Below are 24,434 nucleotides of genomic sequence, written 5' to 3' on the forward strand. Positions count from 1 at the left end.
AAACGTTGTCATGTTGCCGTTGTTCAGCATGGAAACATTCATTAGCTAACAATGACATTATTGTTCTATTAATATAAAGGGAGGTCAGGTACTCTTTAAAACAGCTGCGAGTTATGGGTACTTTTACTAAAGTAAAGAAGTTTAGTCAGTACTTCTACTTTTACCAGAGTGAACACGAGTATCTGTACTTCTACTTGAGTAAAGAATGTGTGTACTTTTGACATCTCTGTTAAAGACACAGTGAATTTTATTTTTAATCTTGTAACAGTTCATCCCAGTTATGATGTCCTCAGTCCTCCAGGTGGTTGATAAGCAGGAAGTGAGGTCTCAGCAGGGACAGGATGGGGATCCGCGGGGCCCCGGCCAGGGAGTACGCCTCGTCCATGTTTACGCCTCGTGATCGTAGCGTTTGGAGGGCGGCGCCGCAGCTTTCCCTCCCGCCGCGGGACGTCAGCAGCACGAGGCTGAGGGGGCTGTCCAACACGCCGAACCTCCGCCGCATCTCGCCCAGCTGAGCCCAGAAACTCTGCGACGCAAGAAACGTGCATTAGCTTTTATTGAAAAAATCTTCTATAGGGCTTATGGAAAAGTACAAAAGTTAACACGATACTATTATACTTATAATATTATCACACTGGACATTTGACATTTATATTCAATTTAATATTCCTTTCCTCACATACTAATGTATATATAATAACTTATATAAGCTTTTATTAATATTCAACATGTATATTTTCTAATTTCTTGTTTATTTCTTTTAATCTTTATTGTACAATGCCATGTCTTTTTATGCTGCAACACAAACATTTCCCAAATTGGGATCAATAAAGTACTATCTTATCTTATCTTACTTTATTGTCAGATCGAGTCGGAAATGTTTCTTGCATCACAGCAGCTCTGTTTGCAACATCATTTAACAAATATTTAAAGGTCACCTATTATGCAAAATCCACTTCTTCATGTCTCTTCTACATCAACATGTGTCCCCTCTGTGGAAAGAGACTCTTTTATATAAAAACCTGTCTGAAAATGAGCTGATCAGATTTTGGCCACTTTATGATGTCATAACGATGTTTTGTCTTGTGTAACCATTAGCCAATCACCAACCAAGGTAACCCCCGCCCCCCCCCATCTTATCACCTGAATCTCCTCCTAGAGCACCGTGTTCTTTTTCACCAAATATCTCTCAGAGGGGTGTGGGGAGTGGCTCCTTATATATCAGCATGTTGATTTACCAACCAGGGGGAAAAACACATTAGACCTGGTCTATTCCAACATCAAGGGAGCATAGAAGGCATCCCCCCTCCCCCACATCGGCCTCTCTGACCACCTCACTGTTCTGCTGGAACCGGCCTACAGACCCAGGGTAAAAGCCACCAAACCGGTTTCAAAACAGGTTCGGGTGTAGTCAGAGGACAGCACAGCTGCACTCAGAGACTGCTTTGACACTACAGACTGAGACATGTTCAAGCAGGCAGCCACATACAACCATCACACCAATATACAAGAATAGACAGAGACAGTCACGGGCTACATCACCAAATGCATTGACGATGTGACACAAAACAGAGCCATCACCATCCGGGCCAACCAGAAGCCATGGCTTACAGGGGAGGTCCACACGCTGCTGAAGGCCCGCAACATCGCCTTCAGAGCTGGAGATCCAGCTGGGCTGAAAGCAGCCAGGGCTGACCTGACCCGTGGCATCAGGAAAGCAAAACAAGAATACACCCGAAAAATTACAGGACATTTCAAGGATAGCAGGGACTCACGGAGCCTGTGGCAGGGCATAAGGACCCTAACGGACTACAAACAGACCTGTGACAGTAATACCTCCCTGCTCAACAACCTCAACGGCTTCTTTGCATGCTTTGAAGCACAGAACAACACACCTGCGCAGAAAACCACCCCCCCCACCGACGACCAGGCTTTGCGTCTTTCACCAGCCAGTGTGAGGAGCACACTACTGAGGATTAACCCCCGCAAGGCTGCAGGACCTGACAACATTCCTGGTCGTGTGCTGAGGGACTGCGCAGAAGAACTCACAGATGTCCTCACAGACATTTTTAACATCTCCCTGAGCCAGGCTGTTGTTCCCTCGTGCTTCAAGGAAACCACCATCATTCCAGTGCCAAAGAAGTCATCTCCATCCGGCTTCAACGACTACCGCCCCGTCGCACTAACTTCTACCATCATGAAGTGCTTCGAAAGGCTGGTCATGAAGCACATCAAATCCACCCTCCCCCCATCGCTGGACCCATTTCAGTTTGCCTACCGAGCTAAACGGTCCACAGAGGATGCAATCTCCTCCGCTCTCCACCCAGCCCTCACACACCTGGACACTAAGACTAAGACCAATAACTCATATGTTAGAATGCTATTTATAGACTTCAGCTCAGCATTCAACACTATCATCCCCCAGCAGCTTGTACAAAAACTTACAGACCTGGGCCCCAGCCCCTCTCTCTGCAACTGGTTGCTGGACTTCCTCACAGAGAGACCACAAGCTGTACGGGTCAACAACAACACCTCAAACACCCTCATACTGAGTACGGGGGCCCCCCAAGGATGTGTGCTCAGCCCCCTTCTCTTCACTCTGCTGACCCACGACTGCTAACCCAACTTCAGCTCCAACCACATCGTGAAGTTTGCAGACGACACTACTGTGGTGGGTCTCATCAGCAACAACGATGAGACTAACTACAGGAAGGAAGTGAACCAGCTGGCCCTGTGGTGCCAAAATAACAACCTCTTCCTCAACCTGGAGAAAACAAAGGAGATAGTTGTTGACTTCAGGAGAACCCACCGCCGACCCCCTCTCCCCCTGACCATCAACGGCGCTGCTGTGACGCAGGTGACCAGCACCAAATTCCTTGGTGTGACCATCACTGATGACCTCACCTGGAAAAACAACACCACCGCACTAGCGAAGAAAGCCCAGCAGCGCCTGTACTTCATCCGGAAGCTCAAGCGAGCCGGAGCATCACCCCCCATCATGCTGTCTTTTTACCGAGGCGCCACCGAGAGCATCCTCAGCAGCTGCATCACGCTGTGGTTTGGAAGCTGCACCGCCTCCAACCGCAAGAGCCTGCAGCGCATAGTGAACTCTGCCCAGAGGATCATCGGTGCCTCACTCCCCTCACTACAGGACATATACAACACCCGCCTCACCCGCAAAGCACTCAGCATTGCGGGTGACTCCACCCACCCCTCCAACAGTCTCCTCAGCCGCCTGCCTTCAGGAAGAAGGTTCCTCAGCCTCAGCTCGGGCACCACCAGGCTGGGGAACACCTTCCTCCACCAGGCGGTCAGGATACTGAACTCTCTCCCCTCCCCTCCCCTCCCTCCCTCCCTCTCTCCCCCTCTCTGACATCTCTCCCCTGAACTCTCCACCCTGCCTACCACCCTTCTCCCCTGCCCCAAATGGTCCTGGACTTTACCACACACACACACACACACACACACACACACACACACACACACACACACACACACACACACACACACACACACACACACACACACACACACACACACACACACACACACACCACACACACACACACACACACACCACACACACACACACACACACACACACACACACACACACACACACACACACACACACACACACACACACACCACACACACACACACACACACACACACACACACACACAACACACACACACCACACACAACACACACACACAACACACACACACAACACACACACACACACACACACACACACACACCACACACCACACACATCCAGCACCAGTCACTTTTCTGCCCATCTCCGCTGCTACTGCACTGAAACTGTACTTTGAAAACTTTAAATATATTATTGACATTTTAAACTGTATACCCCGGTTATCTAGGCCCTTTTTCTTTTGTTTTATGTATACATGTCACACTGTGGGACTGCGGGAAACGATATTTCGATATTTCTGGATGTACAGTATAACACATGTAGAATTTTTGACAATAAAGCTGACTTTGACTTTTTGACTTTGACTTACATCGTTTCAGATGTTATGTTTCAGTTGTGCTCTTGATAAGCCAGCCATTATTTTCATCTAAAGTAACAGACAGAGAATCAGCTCTTTTGAAACAGGGCTGAAACAGAGGGGATTATGGGATGCTGCAATGATCTGTTTGGTGTTTGGAGCCAAACACTTCAGAGACATGTTTTGTATATATCTGAGACCTATAATATATTGATGAAAAACAGAATAATAGGGGACCTTTAAGACAACATACAAGACCGTCTATCGTACATTTGATGTGGGATTTATCTCTGTATTCAATTTGAGGATTGACTGGTGCACAAAAGATCTAGACGAAAGAGGTATCATCTTTTGTTTACGTGAGTACCTGAGCGGCGTCTTGGCTCGCTGATGGTGGTTCTGCGTCGGTCCGGATGACGGCGTCCCCGCAGAACACAACTCTGAGCTGCTCTGACGAAGCTACCTTCCCATTTAGCAGCGCGGAGAAAACACCTGGACCAATGAGAAGGAGGATAATTCACCTGGACATTCACACTAGCAATAGACAGGATGGACTTTGAAATAGCCGAGATAGTTTGAATTAAGACCTTTTTGTGACGCCTGCGCAGCCTCGTCTCTGTCCGTCGTCAGGAAGAGATGCACGTTATTTTTCAGTAAACTCTCCGTGAAATCCTCCTCGCTGGAAAAACAGAACCTGCTTATTTCAAGACCTGCAACAGAGCGGGAAAGACATCAGGACAAAAGGTCAACCACTGCATCAATAAGACAAAAGGATAGCCATAGATTACCGTAAAGTCTGGTGTTGATGCTGCTGGTTAAAGTGAGATTACCGTGATGTTTAGTGTTGCTGCTGACGTATGAAATTGGATTACCGTAATGTTTGGTAGTTCTGATGCTGGTTAAAGTAAGATTACAGAAATGTCTGGTGGTGCTGTTGGAGATTAAAGTTAGGTTACTGTAATCTCTGGTAGTTCTGATGCTTGTTGAAATTGGATTACCGTAATGTTTGGTGTTGATACTGCTGGTTAAAGACTTATTACATTACATTACATGTAATTTGTTAGACACTTTTATCCAAAGCGACTTACATACTCAATACTGTGGACAATCCCCACAGGAACAATTTGGGGTGAAGTATCTTGCCCAGGGACACAACGACATGCTGACTGCAGTGGGACTCGAACTTGCTACCCCCTAATTCGAAGTCCAGCACTCTAGCCACTGAGCCACAGCCGCCCGTATTACCGTACTGTTTGTTGTTACTGCTGATCATTAAGGTTAGATAACTGTAAGGTATTTTGCTGCCGTTGTAGGTTAAAGTGGACCTATTATCCTATATTGGAAAAATATATTGTAGGGCCATACCTATACAAAACATGTCTGTGAAGTTTTTTGCTTAAAATACCAAACAGTTCACCCATTGAAGCCATGCCTCATACTGCTCAAACCCCTCTTTTGCAGGCCTGTTAGAGAAACGCGGATCTTGGGTCCTTAGCTTGAAAAAAAAAGAAAATAGGAGGCGGAGCTAATGCCTGATCAGAATTCTACCGGAGATAAAGTTAAATTCTGCTGTGATAAAACGCCATCCTGTTCTAAACCACATCAAGGATTATTTCTGAAACAGTATGGAGCTCAAATGCTTTTTCTCTTGCGGGTTTACCACAAGGTGAGTTCCTTTTTTTATTTCCTGCTTTTTAAACACATGTGCTCTCCAGTACAGGTTAGCTCTGAGTGTTAGCAAGGCTTGCTAATGTAAACAAAGACGAGATTACGTCCAAAACACGTCAGGCATTGTTTCTGAGAGCAACTTTCTGTGGGTCCGCTGCCGATTTGACGTCAGATCGGCAGCAAATCTGTATCCGCTCCGTTACACCCCGTTTTTTAAAAAGATTCGGGTACAGAGGAAAAGAGAGAGGGTTTTATTTTCTGACGCTGCGTGAGTTCCCCGACACACCGGGGACACATATTTATGTATACAAGACATCAAAAAGTGCATTTTGCATGATAGGTCCCCTTTAACATTGAATTACTGTAATGTTTGTTGCTACCAAAGATTAGAGTTTTATTACCATAATGTTTTATACTGCTGCTGCAAGGTACATTTAAATTAATGTGTTGCTGCTGAAGATTAAAGTTAGTGTCCAGGGCTGCTGATGGGTGAAATAAGACTACCGTAATGTCCAGTGATGGAGTTTAGGGTCACAGTTAGAATACCGTATTGTGCTGCTCAAGGTAAAAGCGTTATTACCGTAATGTCTGGTGTTGCTGCTGATGGTTCAAGTTAGATTGCTTCTTAAGGCTAAAGTGTTATTACCGTACGGTTTGTTGCTATTGCTGATCATTAAGGTTGGATAACTCTAAGGTCTTTTGCTGCTGTTGAAGGTTACAATTGGATTACTGTAATGTTTGTTGCTACAGAAGATTAGAGTTTTATTACCATAATGTTATACTGCTACTGTAGGTTAAAGTTAAATTACTGTGTTGTTGCTGAAGATTACCTTATTATAATAATAATAATAATACATTTCATTTATATAGCACACTTTAAAAACAACGTCATCTCAAGGTGCTTCACGATGCTATAAGGAGCATATTGAATAAAATATGGTAATATAGAAAAGGTTAAGAGCATAAAAGGTTAGAATAACAAATAAATAAAATAAAGGACAGTCAGTTATGATGTGTTGTGCTGCTGATGGTTGAAATAAGACTACCGTAATGTCCAGTGATGGAGTTTATGGTCACAGTTAGAATAATGATTGTGCTGCTCAAGGTAAAAGTGATATTACCGTGATGTCGGGTGTTGCTGCTGCTGGTTAAAGTTAGATTGCTTCTTAAGGCTAAAGTGTTATTACCGTACTGTTTGTTGCTATTGCTGATCATTAAGGTTGGATAACCATAAGTAAAAGTGATATTACCGTGATGTCGGGTGTTGCTGATGATGCGGGAGCTCTGCTGCTGTTGCTGACTGTCGCTGGTGATCAGGACCACATCGAACAGCAGTGACTCAGATGGATTCTCCTCCAACAGACGTTCGTTCACTTTCTGCAGCGCCTGAGATATGAATTAAATTGAAAAGGTTCCTTTAAAAGTTTAGTCTGGTGTTGTTCTTTCTTTTTCTTATTGTAAACTTTGCTCTCAAAACTCCAAATCCATTGTAAAATCTGTTCAAACATATCACAAGTATATTTAGGGTTCAATTTAAAATAACAGCTGAGTCATTACCAGTGCGCCAAATATGAGAAAATGGTGCGTTTGTAGGGAAGTGTGACGCTGACCGTTGAGCGGCCCGACCAAGCAAGGAGGCAGAGGCAGAACGTCCAAAATACAACCCGGTGTGGGCATTTATTACTCACGGGCAGATGACACAGCCTCAATCTCGCACCCCTTACAAACAGGAAACACACAGGGTGTTTCTCAATCGTGAGTACGCTTGCTTTGTAGCACATGTCTGCCGAGCATCTTGCTTCAGAAGCGAGTCAAGAATACTTCCTGACATTTGGAAACAAAGAGTGGAACAGGCTAGCAAGTGTGCAGGTGTGCGTCATATGAGAGGCCCCGCCTTACATCTTCCGCCACAGATTTGGGGAAATTGGTCCATGCGCAAAGCATTGTGGGGATTTTAAGGACGCGAAGTCTACCCATGTGCAGCCTCGAAATTTCCCCCAAACCAAGGACGCGGCCTCGGTGGAATTCCAAGTATGCTGGAGATTGGAACAGTACTTCGGCGGCACTCGATGACGTAGCATCCTTGAAATATTGGCTTGGAAGCCAATATCCTCGCGATTGAGAAACGGCCACAGATTTCGGGAAATTGGTCCGTGCGCAAAGCATTGTGGGGATTTTAAGACCGCGGAGTCTACTCATGTGCAGCCTCGATATTTCTCCAAACGGAGTACGCCGGGCTCGGTAGATTTCCAAGTATGCTGGAGATTGGAACAGTACTTCGGCGGCACTCAATGACGTAGTATGCTTGAAATAGTGGCTCTGAAGCAGCTTTACTCGCGATTGAGAAACACCCAGAGCCTAAATACACACACTAATTAATCAACAAGACACAGGTGAGGGGGGAGGAGACAACACAGGGCACCAGGTGCACACAATCAGCAGCAACAGACATGGGGGAGTGACATGTCAACTCCACACAGTGGCAACTCGTACAATCAATGCAACCCAACGTCATGACCCATACACGCTCAACATATTATTTGCACCCTGATTATTCTCAACCGCTGTCATTTTTACACCAGCATAAATACTTTCGGCGCTCTCGCTAACTCCCCTATCTTTTCAGGCGGAGCCGAGGACCCGACCAGCATCTGCCAGACGACATTCCAATCAATACGGTTTAAGCAGTTAATAAATACTACCTCAATAATTAGTATAAATTATATAAAATGTGCAAATATGTAATGCCAAACTGTACTGTGCAATCACGGATTGTGGATTACAGGAAGCAGCAGGGAGAGGGACACACCCCCATCGCCATCAATGGGACTACGGTGGAGAGAGTCAAAAGCTTCAGGTTCCTTGGGGTCCACATCACTGAGGACCTGACATGGTCTCTTCACACCACCACCATCACCAAGAAAGCTCGACAGCGGCTCTTCTTCCTCCGCAGGTTGAGGAGGTTCAAAATGGATTCAGGATACTCTGCAACTTCTACAGGTGCACGATAGAGAGTATCCTGACTGGCAGCATGACGGCCTGGTACGGCAGCTGCACCGACCTCGATCGTAAGGCTTTACAGAGGGTGGTGAAAACTGCACAGCACATCACCAGGACGGAGCTGCCATCCATGGAGGACCTTTACTCCCAGCGGCTCAGGAAGAAATCACTACGGATTATCAAAGACCCCCATCACCCCAGCCACAAACTGTTCTTTCTGTTGCCGTCTGGCAGACGTTACCGCAGCATCCTGGCAAGGACAAAAAGATTCGGAGACAGTTTCTTCCCGCGGGCAGTGAGACTGTTAAACAATTGAACTGTTGAAACAACATCAAAAACATTCATCTGCTACTCAGTAATATATATCTACTATCTAATATATATCATTCCAATAACTTGTATATAGACTCGTACTGCACTATTCCACATGCTCACTTTTTTTTAATAACTATTTTTCTTTTTGTATTGCTCTTGCTGTCTGTATTGTTATTATGTTGCATTGTTGGAGAAGCCTGTGACATAAGATTTTCAACAACATAATTACTCTGTAGCTATGTCAGTTTGACAATAAAGAACCTTGAACCTTGAACCTTGAACGCTAATAAAGTACAAACTGTTCACTAAAGTGCTGAGTTACAAGGCCCGAAGCCGTCAGTCCACAGTGACGAAGTTACCTTCGTCACAGGAAGGCAAGGCAAGTTTATTTATATAGCACCTTTCAACACAAGGCAATTCACGGTGCTTAAGGGAACTATTTTAAGTGGCGGATTAATCCTCATTTTCTCACTTGCTCTATTTCCTGGAGCAGCAGCATGTGTGTATGTGGGATTGACTCAAAATAAACTACTTTTTACACAAAATGAGTTTATGGCACAGTGTTCAAATATCACTGGTCACCGGCTTGATCTTCAATCTCAGGATCCATGTATTTCTGATCCTCTCCAGAATGGAAGTAGTCATCACATACAGAGCATCAACTAGTTCCTGAACAGTGTCCTTCACATGCTGATATCCAAGAGAGGGAGTTACACAGTCACAAGATGGAGGAATAGAAAGCAGTATTCAATGTTTACTTCAGATTAGCTCCACGTCAGAAATGATCATGCTTGTCATATGTCTATCTCCATAAAGGCTGAATGATCATGTTAATCACATAGCTATCATATGCCTAAAACAGTCCTGATGCTCTTCTAGGTAATCATACATCCTGTCATGTACACAGCTACAGTTGGGCCTTTGTTATCATGTTACTCTCATATTGGAAGAGGACATTCAGGATTTTCCCAACACACAGATATATGAATATGGCTATGCTCACCTGAGTTCATTTTAGAGGGGAAAACATTATTTCACTAACCAAAGAAAGTGTTTTTAATAGTTCAGTGTTAGAGTCTACCTGTAGCAGAGGGAAAGCCACGCTCACTTCGCACACCTCATCTCCATCATCAGCTCCACAGTCAAACACCGCCCGAGACGTTACCGCGACGACCACCGCACGATCAGCCTCTTTCTGGGGGAAGGGAAGGGGAAAGATTCAAAGATTTCAAAGGTTTTAAAGGTTTTATTGTCATATGCACAAAGTTACAGTGAAGAAATGGCAATTACATTCTTCTGACCTGAGCTCCTCCAACAATGCAACATATATAATAAAATACAAAAATACAGAATAAAAAGTATTGCATAAAGTCTATAGTGTATACACGTAAATAGAAACAGGATCTGCATCTTCAGACAACAAACAGTGGCGGAAAAAGTACGAAGATTCTTCACTTGAGTAAAAGTACTAATACCACACTTGAAAAAAAACCCAATTTCAAGTAAAAGCATTGCATCAAGAATAGTACTTAAGTAAAAACGTATTAGGAGTTAAAGTACTCATTGCAGAAAGTAGAAGCAGCAAATCTTCACATTGAAGAAGCTGGAACAGTGAAGTATATTTATATTAAAGACCTCTATTTTCTGTTAACCCACTGGATGCTTTAATCTATAGCAAAAATAATCATGTTTTAATCATGTTTTTCCTACGTATTGTGTCAACATCTGAATTGATCAACTAACTAAAGTAAATACATCTGTGGAGTAAAAAGTATAAAATTGGCTTCCAAAATGTAGTGGAGTAGAAGTATAAAGTAAAATGAAGGTGTAACTAAAGTCTGATTCAACACTTGATTATATTTCACATCATTAATCCAAATCTGTAAAGTAACTAAAGGTATTCAATAAATGTAGTGGAGTAAAAGTACACCATTTACCTCTGAAATGTAGTGGAGTAGAAGAACAAAGTAGCATTAAATTGAAATACTAAAGTACGAGTGCCTCAAATGTGTAGGTACAGAACTAGACTTAATACATAAACGGTAAACATGAGTTTCAACTATGAAAATGTAACGTGAATACATTGCCCCAACATACATTTGACCACAGCTTATGCATTAAGTGTCAACAACACAAAGGGACATTGTGGGGAAGTTAGAGAGTTTTGGTGCGAGGTATTTCATGCTGTAGACAAGATGATAGGTATAAAACTACCTTTTCACCCTAAGTTGTTTATATTGGGAACTACTCATAGCATCCCAAAAGTGGGAAAGCTTTAATTGATATGCGTCTCCTCCATGCTAAGCGTCTCATAGCTCTTTTGAGGAAAAATAAGGATATGTTTTTTATGTTCTTTACTTTACTGTACTTCTTCACTTTAAGTGCTGTCATGTGAGTGTATGTCAATGGTAGTTAATTATCTAGTTTAGCAGTGATGTAATGTAAAATGTTTTTGGGGATGTTTTTCTTTGTCTGTTGTCTTTTTTCTGTGCACTTGTAAATGTGGAAAAAAACAATAAAGAACATTGGGGAACAAAATAGCAGAATATAAGTATTTCTACACCAATGTTTCTATGTCAGAACAAACCCTGCTATGGCAATTTGTTCACTCTCTTTGGGAATAGTTCTGTTTGTTCTGTGAAGTCTATTACCTACAGTATTTGCAGACAATGCACTTTCTCAGTGTCATAGGGTCCAAACCCCTATCACAGAATATACAGACTTCTTGAAGTCAATTTATTTTCTGTTCACCTACTCATGGTCTTAGTACCTTAATTATAATGTCGGATGGTTGAATTTATACCAAAATAATCATGTTTTAATCATGTTTCTCCTATGTATTGTGTCAACATCTGAATGTATCAACTAACAAGTAAATACATCTGTGGAGTAAAAAGTACAACATTGGCTAGTGGAGTAGAAGTATAAAGTAAAATGAAAATACTTGTCTATACACGTCTATTACCTACAGCATTTAGACAATGCACTTTTTCAGTCTCATATGGTCCAAACCCCTATTACAGAATATACAATTGTATCATTGCCCCGCCACCTGGTGCAGGTATGTCACAGTTAAAAAGAAGACTTGTGTTTTATTTTAAACAATACTTCCCACCCATCAATTCGGCACACATAACATTCAGATTGCATGATTTTAAAAATAAAACAAATACGTGTTTCCCTTTCAATGTTCTCCCTCTGTAATGGGACGTTTTACAGCTTAAAGATTATGGACGTTGGGGAAATAATGTGTTGCATTATGAGCTGCATTTGCAAGAAGGCATCGAGTCATAAGACTGTGAGGAAGTGAGGAAGATTAAAATACATGATCATTCAAACCTGGTGGAAAACTCTTAAGAAGGGCACGCAAACAGTGTGATATTGCTAATATTTTCCACAGGGTGTGGTTCTGGATATTTGTGACCATGTCTTTGTGTATGAGACAGCCCTACATTATAATATAATAACCCGACCAAGGTGAGTCCTACCTGCTTCACGTCGGTGTTTTGGATCGTGGAGACCATGCCCGCAACTCGACTAAAACCCTGCAGCTTATAAATACTCCTAACAACTGAATGTAACACCAATCCAACACTAAACAACTGCCTGTCAAACTAACTAACTTTAAAGTTCCTGCATAGACAAAGTGGCTGTGCAGTGCACAAGTTCCGCCTATGTGCGTAACACCTTACGTTTACTTTAAGATTTTAATTTTTAGTTTTTAATTGTATTTATTCAAGAACATATATTAACATCATGTATTCAGGGGTTGGACGTATAAAGTAAGAACAAAATACATACAAATAATAAAAATACAGTAAAGAAAATAAAAATACAGTGACGTTCACTTTAAGAGCGTAACATAAACATTAACGTGATGACGTCACTTCCTTGTTTGCCTGCCGCTGGCCACCCCGCCCACAGCAGTGATTATTGTCTCAGGTAGAGACAAACGATCCGGGTCTTTTGAACCCTTATTTTACACCCTAAAACGTTCACACCTGGACTACCTGTTTGGGGCAGAGAAGGGGTGAAGGTCTGGAGAAGGTCCGAGATAAACCTGGTCCGGTTTGGAGCGGATTTAACCCGGTTTGTGAGCTGGTTTTCCAACCGGGTTTGGACCGTTGGGGTAAAAAGGAGGAGAAGGGAAAGTTTTCTTCGGCTTAACGGTGAGAAAGCCTTCTTCTGTTCCCCTTTTCCTTACTTTCTTACTTCCTAGACCTTTTATCTTGGTTACCAAAGGGGGTTCAGGTACCTGCTTGACGTCCGCAGGTAATCAGCAGGTGATGGACTGAGAGTCAGATCACTTAAACTGTCAGTTACCTGTCAGATAATCACTTACAGTCAATCAGTGGTGGGAAGTAACTAGTACATTTACTCCAGTACTGTACTTAAGTGCCATTTGTTGCTACTTTAGTTCCACCTGGAGTAAATTCACAAGCTACCCTGCAGTATACAAAGTCATTAAAACTAGCCGCACCTTTACCAGCTTTGATAACACTTTAATGATCAATCATTATAAAACATATCATATATATTATTCTGAAATGGACCAATGTTTTGGTACTTTAAGTATATTTTGATGCTAATACATTTTCTACTTTTACTTGAGTCACATTTTGAATGCAGGACCTTTACTGTAACAGAGTATTCCTACACTCTGGTACTTCTACTTTTACTCAAGTACAAGATCTGAGTACTTCTACTTTTACTCAAGTACAAGATCTGAGTATTTTTTATGCAATATTTATTATTTTGCAGACCATTTACATGCACACAAACCTCCAGAACACATTACAGGAAAGGGGAAACCCCAAAAGCATAACAGTGCCTCTTTAATACTTCTTCCACTACTTGCACTCAGTCAGTCAGACAGTTCAATGTCAGTGAGGTTTTTTGTGCTCTCGTTTTTTAAAGGTCAAAGTCAGTAAGGCATCTATCAACAGACTTTAAGATCCCTCACAAGTGCACATACTCAGTTGTTAAGTCAATTAGTTTGTCATTCAGCACAGAAACAACCTGATACACTACTTCCAGTATAATTCAATGAACACACATTGAAATATAACCTTTGACCTCATTCACACTGTACAACTGAAGTATTCTTAGACATATTCTGTGTGTTGGGACGTACTATGAGATTGCACATTAGTTCACTGTCTCATAGCATATTTTAGTTTACTCAGTGCAGACAGGTTGTATTGAATCTTGCAGACACTGCCCTTATTTTAACCTCTTACTCCTTGAGCCAACTCCCTATTAGAGAACGTGCTATTCAAGCGTTGTGTCGCTAACAGGTGAAGGTATGTCACCATTGGTTGACAGTTTTGAAAGGTTGGGCTATTTTGATTCCTTACTATGTTATCATTAAATAATGCCAGATTAAATTAGAATCAAACACAAAAAGTGGTCATATGAATTAGTTACTATTTCTTTTAACTGAATTACCTGTGTACTGCAAAATGTAAATTCACAATTCAAGGCCTTTTTTTTAAAAATGTTATCAAAATGAGTTTCACTCCCATCTGTACTCTGAGTGGTTTGTTCATATATCATCAATAGCCAGATTTATAGACTAATTATTGATGATTGCGTTAAGGATTATAACATCTGTTTCCCTAAAAAACATGTGGAGAATAGATTTTTCTTAAAGGCTGCTGACAGTTTTTCTGGATTTATGTCGTGGTACAAACCCATATCAAAACTCCCCTCTGTAAAAACCTTTGACTCTAATAAGTCGACAATAAAACAAGAATTTGATCCTGGTTTTAACCAGTGCACACATTTCTGTGCTGTTTCTGTATGCGTTAGTATATTTAAAGATAACATTTCAGAAAACGTGTACTGTAATAAAAAACAAAGTCATGATGTGAGTGAAACATTTTTAATTGTAATATTATTCACCATCCACCTCTTTAAAAATAATGACATTTCAAATGATAAGCTCCATTTTATAAACAGGACATTAATAAAATAGACTTTACAAGCATATTTCATGCAATTTTGATATTTAAAAAACCCTTTATTTATCTCCCAGTCAGACGGGACGTTTGCAGTGAGTTAGTCTCACCTGTACAGGCAGTGCTGGAGTGTGTTCAAGGTGAAGAATGAGATCATAATCATTAGAAGCAGTCCAACCAGTCAGACCGCTCTCACTGACACAGGCTGCAGCCATCAGACACTTAGATTAGCTTAGTTTAGCATATATACTAGGAATAGGGGGGAAATAGTGAGTGACAAAATACACATTTAAGTGTACTTGATATATCTCTGTACGAAAACTGAAATGTAAAAACAATTTGGCAACTTGTTTAGGTCCCAGCCAAGAAATAGCCCGACCCATAATCCCCTGTTAAACGTCTTATTGATGTTTTTACTCCTCTGATTTGGTATGGATTAAACAAACTGGATTCAGAGCTGCTGATAGGTGGATTTTGTTACCTTTGGACAGGCTGGCTTTGTCTTCCCCTGTTTCCAGTCTTTATGCTAAGCTAAGCTAACCAGTTGATGGCCTTATTTCTAACAAACATATACAGCAATCTTAATATCTCTGATCAGCTGATCCAAGAGGGTTTTAAATAGTTTATAAAGCTTCAGAAGAACCAAATCTATCAGACAGATGTAGTTAAGTAGAAATGGAAATAGCCAAGTACATTTTTTTCCTACTTTCCCTAAATTGAGAACTAGTGCAAACTGTACTTCAGTAAGTACATTTAAAAAAACACTCAAAATAACATTCTTTGTTCCTTTTTCTTTAATCCATTGAGGCTTTGTTCAAACTTTACAAGCAGTGTGCAGAGAGGTGGACGAAATACAATTAACATAACACAACAGACAGCTGAGATGTAACATTTACATTTCCCTGGTTTGTTAAACCACTGCAGCCTAATGTTTAATGATCAGATATTGTTGATTCTCCAAGTAACTGTCAATACATTTTGTACCAATATACTATAATTCAATAATCAATCCTGAACCTCCCCTTTAAAACACACCAGAGACCCATCATTTTCCCCTCCATTGAAAATTATATAAAAAAGATATATATACAGTATTTTACTAATAAAAAAAGAGAGCATTACTTCCACTAGTAATGTCTGCAAGTATGAAACACTTTTTGAACACACAATTCTGAGACAATAAATACTTTTATTTCCCCCCTGACATATAAAGAAGTGGCTAAAGTTTATTTCTGAGTAAATAGTTTTCTCCGTAGAATAAACTAGAGTACATTAGAACATACTCATCAGTATTTTATGTGTTTTTATGCGTCTCATCAAGGTGAACCATATGTGATCAGATTCTGAATCATTAACAATGTGTACAATGTACTTCCCCAGTTGAATACATGTATTACATTTAGTGAGAGTGAATCTTTCTGTAGAAAATCAGATGGTTGTTCTACTCAGTGTGATTGACAGGAGAGATGATCAGAAGAGCAGAGTTTTTACCACCATCATTAAGACTGGGACCAAAGAATGGGTAGAGTTTCTCTTTGAAGCAGCAGCCAGTGAAGGAGTAGATCAGAGCTGCAGCATCAACATCATAAAAGGAGACCAGACCCTCCTCATAATCCACAAACACCCCCACCTTCTCAGGCTGAGACTTCAGAGAGAGAAGGACTAGAGGAACAGCACAAGCTTGGTACTCATTTTCATTCCTCAACCATATCACCCAGTAACCATTCTGAGGAGTCAGTGTGATCTGTCCCTTCCTGTTGATCGACTCTCTGACCACTCCTAAATCCCACCCAGTCTTCCCTTTAACCTGAACCTCGTAATAAAATCTTCCTGAAGAGAAACTCTGCTTTGCTAAAACACAAGCACAAGAATCAAATCTCTCTGGATTGTCTGGGAGATTCTTCTTCACATCACCAAGTTTAACTTGTTTTCCATCATCAGACAGGATGAGTGCAGGATGTGCTGTATCAGGATCAAGAGTCACCTCCACCTCATACTGCTGGACCCTCTTCAGCTCCACCTCAAGCAGCTTCTTCATCTGTTTACTGAGCGTCTCCTCCAGCTGAGTCACAGCTCTCACCACAGTCCCCTCATATGAAGGTGGACGGACCCTGACTTCTGTCCAGTTCTTGGTGGGTGGAGCAGCGTTCAGGGACGTGAAGCTTTGGAGGAGGTGGAGCTGGTCTTCAAAGCGTGACAGCTGCTCCACCTCAGAGCTTCTCTTCTTCAGCTCAGAGATTTCCTGTTCCAGCTCTTTGATGAAGCCTTCAGCCTGTTCCTCTGTCTCTCTCTGCTTCTCTTTGATGGTGTCGATGAGCTCGGCCTGGCTTCTCTCAACAGACTCCTTCAGAGCGGTGAAGACCTGAACACCATCTGCTATCTCTCTGTCTGCTCCTTCCTTACTGAGCTCCACTGAGCGATTCATGTCCTGAATCTTCAGTCGTCTCTTCTGGATCATCTGCTGAATTTCAGCCTCTGTCTTCCCCAGCTCAGCCTTCTTTCCTTCATATCCTTCTTTCAGAGGAACAACATCATGTGTCTTGTGGTCTAAAACAGTGCAGAGCATGCAGACACACACCTGGTCGGTCTTACAGAACAGCTCCAGCAGTTTATCGTGCTTCACACACATCCTGCTTTCCAGGTTCTCCACAGGGTCGATCAGCTGATGTCTTTTTAAGCCTTTCTTTGTCAGATGAGGCTCCAGGTGAGTCTCACAGTAGGACTCCAGACACACCAGGCAGGACTTCAGGGCCTTCAGTCTGGTTCCAGTGCAGACGTCACAGGGAACTTCTCCTGGTTTGACCACTTGTTGCTCTGAGCTGCTGCTGCTGGCTTTCTGTTGAGCTGACTGTCTGAACTGAGCAGCCATCTCAGAGATGAAAGTGTTGACCAGCAGCTCAGGCTTTATGTTGAAAACCTTTTTACAGTTGGGACAGTGACTCGGGACATTTCTATCCCAGTGTTCAGAGATGCAGGCTTTACAGAAGTTGTGTCCACATGGTATGGTGACTGGATCAGTGAACACATCCAGACAGATGGAGCACAGAAACTGATCCTCAGTCAGCAGACAGCTGGCAGCAGACATGTCTCTCTGAGGACAAAACGTGTGAAAAAAACACAACTGTAATTATTATTCTCTATTTGCCAGTTCATAGAGTCCTACTATGAACCCGAAAATGTAAACTACCCCAACGTTTTATGTTAGAAATGACATACATAGACCAATGACAACCAAAAGCATTTAGGTTTTTTGTCTGTAAGAATTCAAATTAAAGTTAAAATGAAATCTGGAAAGTCATAGCAGCATTCAGTTTAAACTCTAAGAAACACAATGTGTAAGCTCTAATACTGTTGGGGGATTTTGCCGTTGTTGAACAGAGGAGTGAAACCTCCTGCTGAGCATCACTGAAGTTAATACTAGTTGTTAAAAAACAGTAAACGTTATCAGCTTCAAAAGGCAGACAGCAGTTACTACAGAAACAGGTTCAAAGCTCAAGGCTACTTACCACAGTGTGTACAAATGATATGAGATGAAATATCTAATTGTCATGCCTTTTTATAAGCAACACTTGTAACATAACACCAGATCCCTTGCTTTGGACAGTCCAGAACAAATCTACTATTTAGATTCTACTTTATTTAATAGAGTCATTTATAAAGATCTTTTCAAATACAGGAAATATGAAAATAAGTATAAGCTAATGCTAGCTTTGACTGTATGCTCTCTAACCTAACTTAACCAGAGTTTACATTGTAGTTATATTGTTGTCTGTTGCTAATGTAAATGTTGAGGTTTTATCTTAACTGACACATTTATATTGTATAATATTCTTTATATGGTAAACTGATGTAACACAGTCAGATTCTGATTTTAATCCAACTTTGACTAAATATTTAGTAAGTGATGTGTCTGTAGTGTACTCACCAGTGTTTGCAGAGTCCTGCTGTGTTGTTGAGAAAAAGCTTCTGGATTCAGTTGAGTGTTTCTTCAGAGAAACAGAGACTTGTCTCGGCTGCTGCTCTGCTGTCGCTCAGACAAACTTCAGCTTTCATTTCCGGGAAATTGAAACTCTTCTCTTACAGTGTGGTCCCACCTCTCAGTGGCAGTTTGCCAAGAGGGAGTGGAAGAAGAACTATTGAGGCTTGTTATTTAACTTTGTGACGATGCATTTTACAGCTGATCCAAGAGGCTTTTCAAATAGTGTATTGAGCATAAGTAGGAATATTTTCTCAACACATAAAGGACATCTCTTTACACATCTGGAGATTAATAGCTATATTTCACAACGCTGTGTGATGGTCCCTGTTTAAGAGCAGCTGGTGAAACACTTCCTCCTCCCTGAACAGACTGTTTGAAAATGGGTCACGTGATTGTTGACTCACATTCAGGTCAGTCTTTAGTTTATATTACAACCAGATTCATTTTTATTCACTTATTGTAAGTCGCTTTGGATAAAAGCGTCAGCTAAATGTAATGTAATTATTCACCTATAGTTTTGGGGGTTTTGGATTAGGATGTAAACGAACTACAGCTTTAACGTGTGTCAGATGAACTGATGTTGATTCTGTTCAGTTGTATTCTTTGATATGTAGTTAAATCAAATGTATATTTATGTTGCAATATATCAAAATGTATCCTAGGAACTTTAATATAATAATAATAACAATAATAATGATGTGTTCCTGTCCTCCTTCAGTCTCTGCAGTGCTGCCAGCAGTCATGTTACAGGGTAGAGAACGACCGGCTAAACGGCGGCCCACCATGCGGAAACATCTGGAAAGGATCCGTTTCCGGGGCCAGAGACGGGACGAGTTCCCGGATCTGGCCGATTCTCCCAACACCTCCGACCACAGAGAGCAACGAGGAGGTCGTGAGCCGACCTCGAGTCTCCGCCAGAGATTCAGAGGAGCTGAGGGAGGTCGGAGGGGGAGCAGAGTGACGCTCAGGTACACAAACACACACAATATCAACCAGGAGTTTAGAAAGAAACAAGTTCTGACCCTGAACTTTAAAGAGAACATCATGTGTATATCAGTATGTAGTGTCTCTACTTTAAAGAGTCCTCTCTGCTGATGTTCAGGTGTTTATATCAGGTAGTGTCTCTACTTTAAAGAGTCCTCTCATGCTGATGTTCAGGTGTGTATCAGTATGTAGTGTCTCTACTTTAAAGAGTCCTCTCCTGCTGATGTTCAGGTGTATAATCAGTATGTAGTGTCTCTACTTTTAAAGAGTCCTCTCCTGCTGATGTTCAGGTTGTTATATCAGTATGTGTAGTGTCTCTACTTTAAGAGTCCTCTCCTGCTGATGTTCAGGGTGGTATCAGTATGTAGTGTCTCTACTTTAAAGAGTCCTCTCCTGCTGATGTTCAGGTGTATATCAGTATGTAGTGTCTCTACTTTAAAGAGTCCTCTCCTGCTGATATTCCCGGTGTATATCAGTATGTAGTGTCTCTACTTTAAAGAGTCCTCTCCTGCTGATGCTTCAGGTGTATATCAGTATGTAGTGTCTCTACTTTAAAGAGTCCTCTCCTGCTGATGTTCAGGTGTAGTATATCAGTAGTATGTAGTGTCTCTACTTTAAAGAGTCCTCTCCTGCTGATGTTCAGGTGTATATCAGTATGTAGTGTCTCTACTTTAAAGAGTCCTCTCCTGCTGATGTTCAGGTGTATATCAGTATGTAGTGTCTCTACTTTAAAGAGTCCTCTCCTGCTGATGTTCAGGTGTATATCAGTATGTAGTGTCTCTACTTTAAAGAGTCCTCTCCTGCTGATGTTCAGGTGTATATCAGTATGTAGTGTCTCTACTTTAAAGAGTCCTCTCCTGCTGATGTTCAGGTGTGTATCAGTATGTAGTGTCTCTACTTTAAAGAGTCCTCTCCTGCTGATATTCCCGTGTATATCAGTATGTAGTGTCTCTACTTTAAAGAGTCCTCTCCTGCTGATGCTCAGGTGTATATCAGTATGTAGTGTCTCTACTTTAAAGAGTCCTCTCCTGCTGATATTCCGTGTATATCAGTATGTAGTGTCTCTACTTTAAAGAGTCCTCTCCTTCTGATGTTCAGGTGTATATCAGTATGTAGTGTCTCTACTTTAAAGAGTCCTCTCCTGCTGATGTTCAGGTGTATATCAGTATGTAGTGTCTCTACTGGGACATGTCTCCATGCTTTAATGTTCATAAAGCTCTTTATTTTTCTCATACTGCCTGCAGCACCTCTTTTCACCCTCTGTCTGAAACCAGACAGATTGGAAGTATATGGTAGCATACAATAAAAAGTAAAGGTCAATTAAAATGTTTCTTTTTGTGTCCTACTTATTTAGACGCCATGTTTCACTTAACTTATATACTTATAGTGAAGTAGTTTAGTTTTTTGATTTATATCCAGAGATACCACCTGTAAACTAACTCGTCTGTTTGTTATGTGTTTATGTATTTGACTGTGTGTTTTTCTCTCAGGCTAGTCATGCAACGTTTTCTGCAGCTCTCCACGACGACTCCAGGACGGATCTCAACGAGGTCAAAGGTCACCTGGAAATCGCCTTGTTAGAGAAACACTTCTTAGGTGATTAATCTGACCTGAACTGCACTCCTCTGTGTGGGGTTCCTTTGTTTACATAACATCTCAAAAATATATAATAATCTGTGTTTTTCTCTTTTAAACCACGTGTTATTTATATTTTTTATATATTTATCTTATATATTTCTTCAACTCAATTTTATTTAGACATTTTCCTCTGAAACATATTATGTTATTTTCTTTTTTTTGTATTTATTTATATTTTTATTGAATAACTATCGTTATATAGTAATGTATGTAGATAGTAATTATTATTATTATTATTATTATTATTATTATTATTATTATTATTATTATTATTATTATTATAATCACCACTATTTGTGTTATTTATCTTGAATTAATTTGTTTCTCTCTTCTCAAATTAACCACCATTAATAAATAATGTCGCTATCTGCAACATTTCAATAAAGACAATAGAAAAAAATCACTTAAATACACAGAATGTTTTAGCCAGGTTAAAGCTGATTATTGGACCTCGAGTCAAGGTTATTTTATTGGTTTAATTTAGCATGAAATAAGTTAAAGTAAAGTGTCCCTTTAAATCTGTGGCTGGGAGAGTTGTGTGTTAATTGGCTGTCGACTCACTCTGGCCTTCAGCATCACTTCAGGGTTAAATGCCCTACAGCACAGATGCTGGGTAATCTGTCAATATCTATTCCTCAGCTTTACGTAACACACACTGCTAATAATAAGCCTGCTTAACCTCGTCTGACGCACACACACACATAAATAAAGAGTTACAACTACAAGTACATTTACTCAAGTACAATTTTGAGACACTTGTACTTGAGTATTTACATGTTATGCTTTGTACTTCCACTCCACTTCAGTTCAGAGGTAAATGGTGTACTTTTACTCCACTACATGTATTTAATACCTTTAGTTACTTCACAGATGTGGATGAATGATGTGAAATATAATCAAGTGTTAAATCAGACTTTAGTTCCACCTGAGTAAATTCACAAGCTACCCTGCAGTATACAAAGTCATTCAAACTAGCTGCACCTTTACCAGCTTTGAGAACACTTTCATGATCAATCATTATAAAACATATCATACATATTATTCTGAAATGGACCAATCTGCACAATGGCTACTTTTACTGTCGCTACTTTAACTATATTTTGATGATAATACTTTTCTACTTTTACTTGAGTAACATTTTGAATGCAGGACTTTTACTGTAACAGAGTATTCCTACACTCTGGTACTTCTACTTTTACTCAAGTACAATATCTGAGTACTTCTACTTTTACTCAAGTACAAGACCTGAGTACTTCTACTTTTACTCAAGTACAAAACCTGAGTACTTCTACTTTTACTCAAGTACAAGACCTGAGTACTTCTACTTTTACTCAAGTACAAGACCTGAGTACTTCTACTTTTACTCAAGTACAAAACCTGAGTACTTCTACTTTTACTCAAGTACAAGACCTGAGTACTTCTACTTTTACTCAAGTACAAGACCTGAGTACTTTTACTTTTACTCAAGTATAAGATCGGAGTACTTCTACTTCAACTCAAATACAAGATCTGAGTACTTCTTCCACCTCTGCTGTTTTCTGTTTCGTATATGATTTATTTTTGGGTAACATGAACGTGTCTTGTCTCATCCTCGTCTGTTTTCAGAGGAGGAGCTGAAGAAACTCAGAGAGGAGTCCAACGTGGATTCTCTGCGGCAGGAGCTGGAGAGAGAGCGCAGCCGCAGCAGCGAGCTGGAGCAGAAGATCAACGACGTCCTGAAACCCAGGTGGTTATTAAAGGTCACCTATTATGCAACATCCACTTCTTCATGTCTCTTCTTCATCAACATGTGTCCCCTCTTCTTCATGTCTCTTCTACATCACCATGTGTCCCCTCTTCTTCATGTCTCTTCTACATCAACATGTGTCCCCTCTTCTTCATGTCTCTTCTACATCAACATGTGTCCCCTCTTCTTCATGTCTCTTCTACATCAACATGTGTCCCCTCTTCTTCATGTCTCTTCTACATCAACATGTGTCCCCTCTTCTTCATGTCTCTTCTACATCAACATGTGTCCCCTCTTCTTCATGTCTCTTCTACATCAACATGTGTCCCCTCTTCTTCATGTCTCTTCTACATCAACATGTGTCCCCTCTTCTTCATGTCTCTTCTACATCAACATGTGTCCCCTCTTCTCCATGTCTCTTCTACATCAACATGTGTCCCCTCTTCTCCATGTCTCTTCTACATCAACATGTGTCCCCTCTTCTTCATGTCTCTTCTACATCAACATGTGTCCCCTCTTCTTCATGTCTCTTCTACATCAACATGTGTCCCCTCTTCTTCATGTCTCTTCTACATCAACATGTGTCCCCTCTGTGGAAAGAGACTCTGAAAGTTTCAGGAAAAAAGATTCTCTCTCTTTTTGTCCTGATCCATTTTTATAAAAACCTGTCTGAAAATGAGCTGATCAGATTTTGGCCACTTTATGATGTCATAACGATGTTTTGTCTTGTGTAATCATTAGCCAATCACCAACCAAGGTTACCCCCCCCCCCCCTTATCACCTGAATCTCCTCCTAGAGCACCATTGTGTTCTTTTTAACCAAATCTCTCTCAGAGGGGCGTGGGGAGGGGCTCCTTATTTTCATCTAAAGTAACAGACAGAGAATCAGCACTTTGGAAACAGGGCTGAAACAGAGGGGATTATGGGATGCTGCAATGATCTGTTTGGTGTTTCAGCCAATCAGAGACATGTTCTGTATATATCTGAGACCTGTGATATATTGATGAAAAACAGTATAATAGGGGACCTTTAAATACAAATAAACGTTATTTAATGAGCTAATGCTAACCATCAGAGAGAGCGGTTTGTTCCTGTAGTCTCATGGCTGAATCTGATCACCTGAATGATCGTTTCTGTTGCTTTAC

General features: G+C 41.1%; 2 protein-coding genes and 1 pseudogene across 2 annotated transcripts; 1 reads left to right on the forward strand and 2 right to left on the reverse strand.

The window, feature by feature from the left end:
- Window positions 1–229: 229 nt before the first annotated feature.
- On the reverse strand, window positions 230–12,667 carry LOC117470835 (cytosolic 5'-nucleotidase 1A). The gene is made up of 6 exons (XM_034115719.1): window positions 12,491–12,667; window positions 10,084–10,197; window positions 6,938–7,073; window positions 4,607–4,729; window positions 4,387–4,511; window positions 230–526 (listed from the first exon to the last, which is right to left on the reverse strand). Exons 1-6 carry the CDS (start codon window positions 12,524–12,526, stop codon window positions 290–292), a joined length of 771 nt encoding a protein of 256 aa, XP_033971610.1. The 5' UTR covers window positions 12,527–12,667; the 3' UTR covers window positions 230–289.
- A 240-nt stretch (window positions 12,668–12,907) lies between these two features.
- The window catches only part of LOC117470576, a 43,294-nt pseudogene continuing 31,767 nt past the window's right edge, over window positions 12,908–24,434 (forward strand).
- Window positions 15,004–19,025, reverse strand: LOC117470596 (E3 ubiquitin-protein ligase TRIM21-like). Its single transcript, XM_034115412.1, has 2 exons — window positions 18,888–19,025; window positions 15,004–18,051 (listed from the first exon to the last, which is right to left on the reverse strand). Exon 2 carries the CDS (start codon window positions 18,045–18,047, stop codon window positions 16,404–16,406), a length of 1,644 nt encoding a protein of 547 aa, XP_033971303.1. The 5' UTR covers window positions 18,048–18,051; window positions 18,888–19,025; the 3' UTR covers window positions 15,004–16,403.

Source organism: Trematomus bernacchii, unplaced genomic scaffold (assembly GCF_902827165.1).
Source record: "Trematomus bernacchii unplaced genomic scaffold, fTreBer1.1, whole genome shotgun sequence".
NCBI classification, from domain to species: domain Eukaryota; kingdom Metazoa; phylum Chordata; class Actinopteri; order Perciformes; family Nototheniidae; genus Trematomus; species Trematomus bernacchii.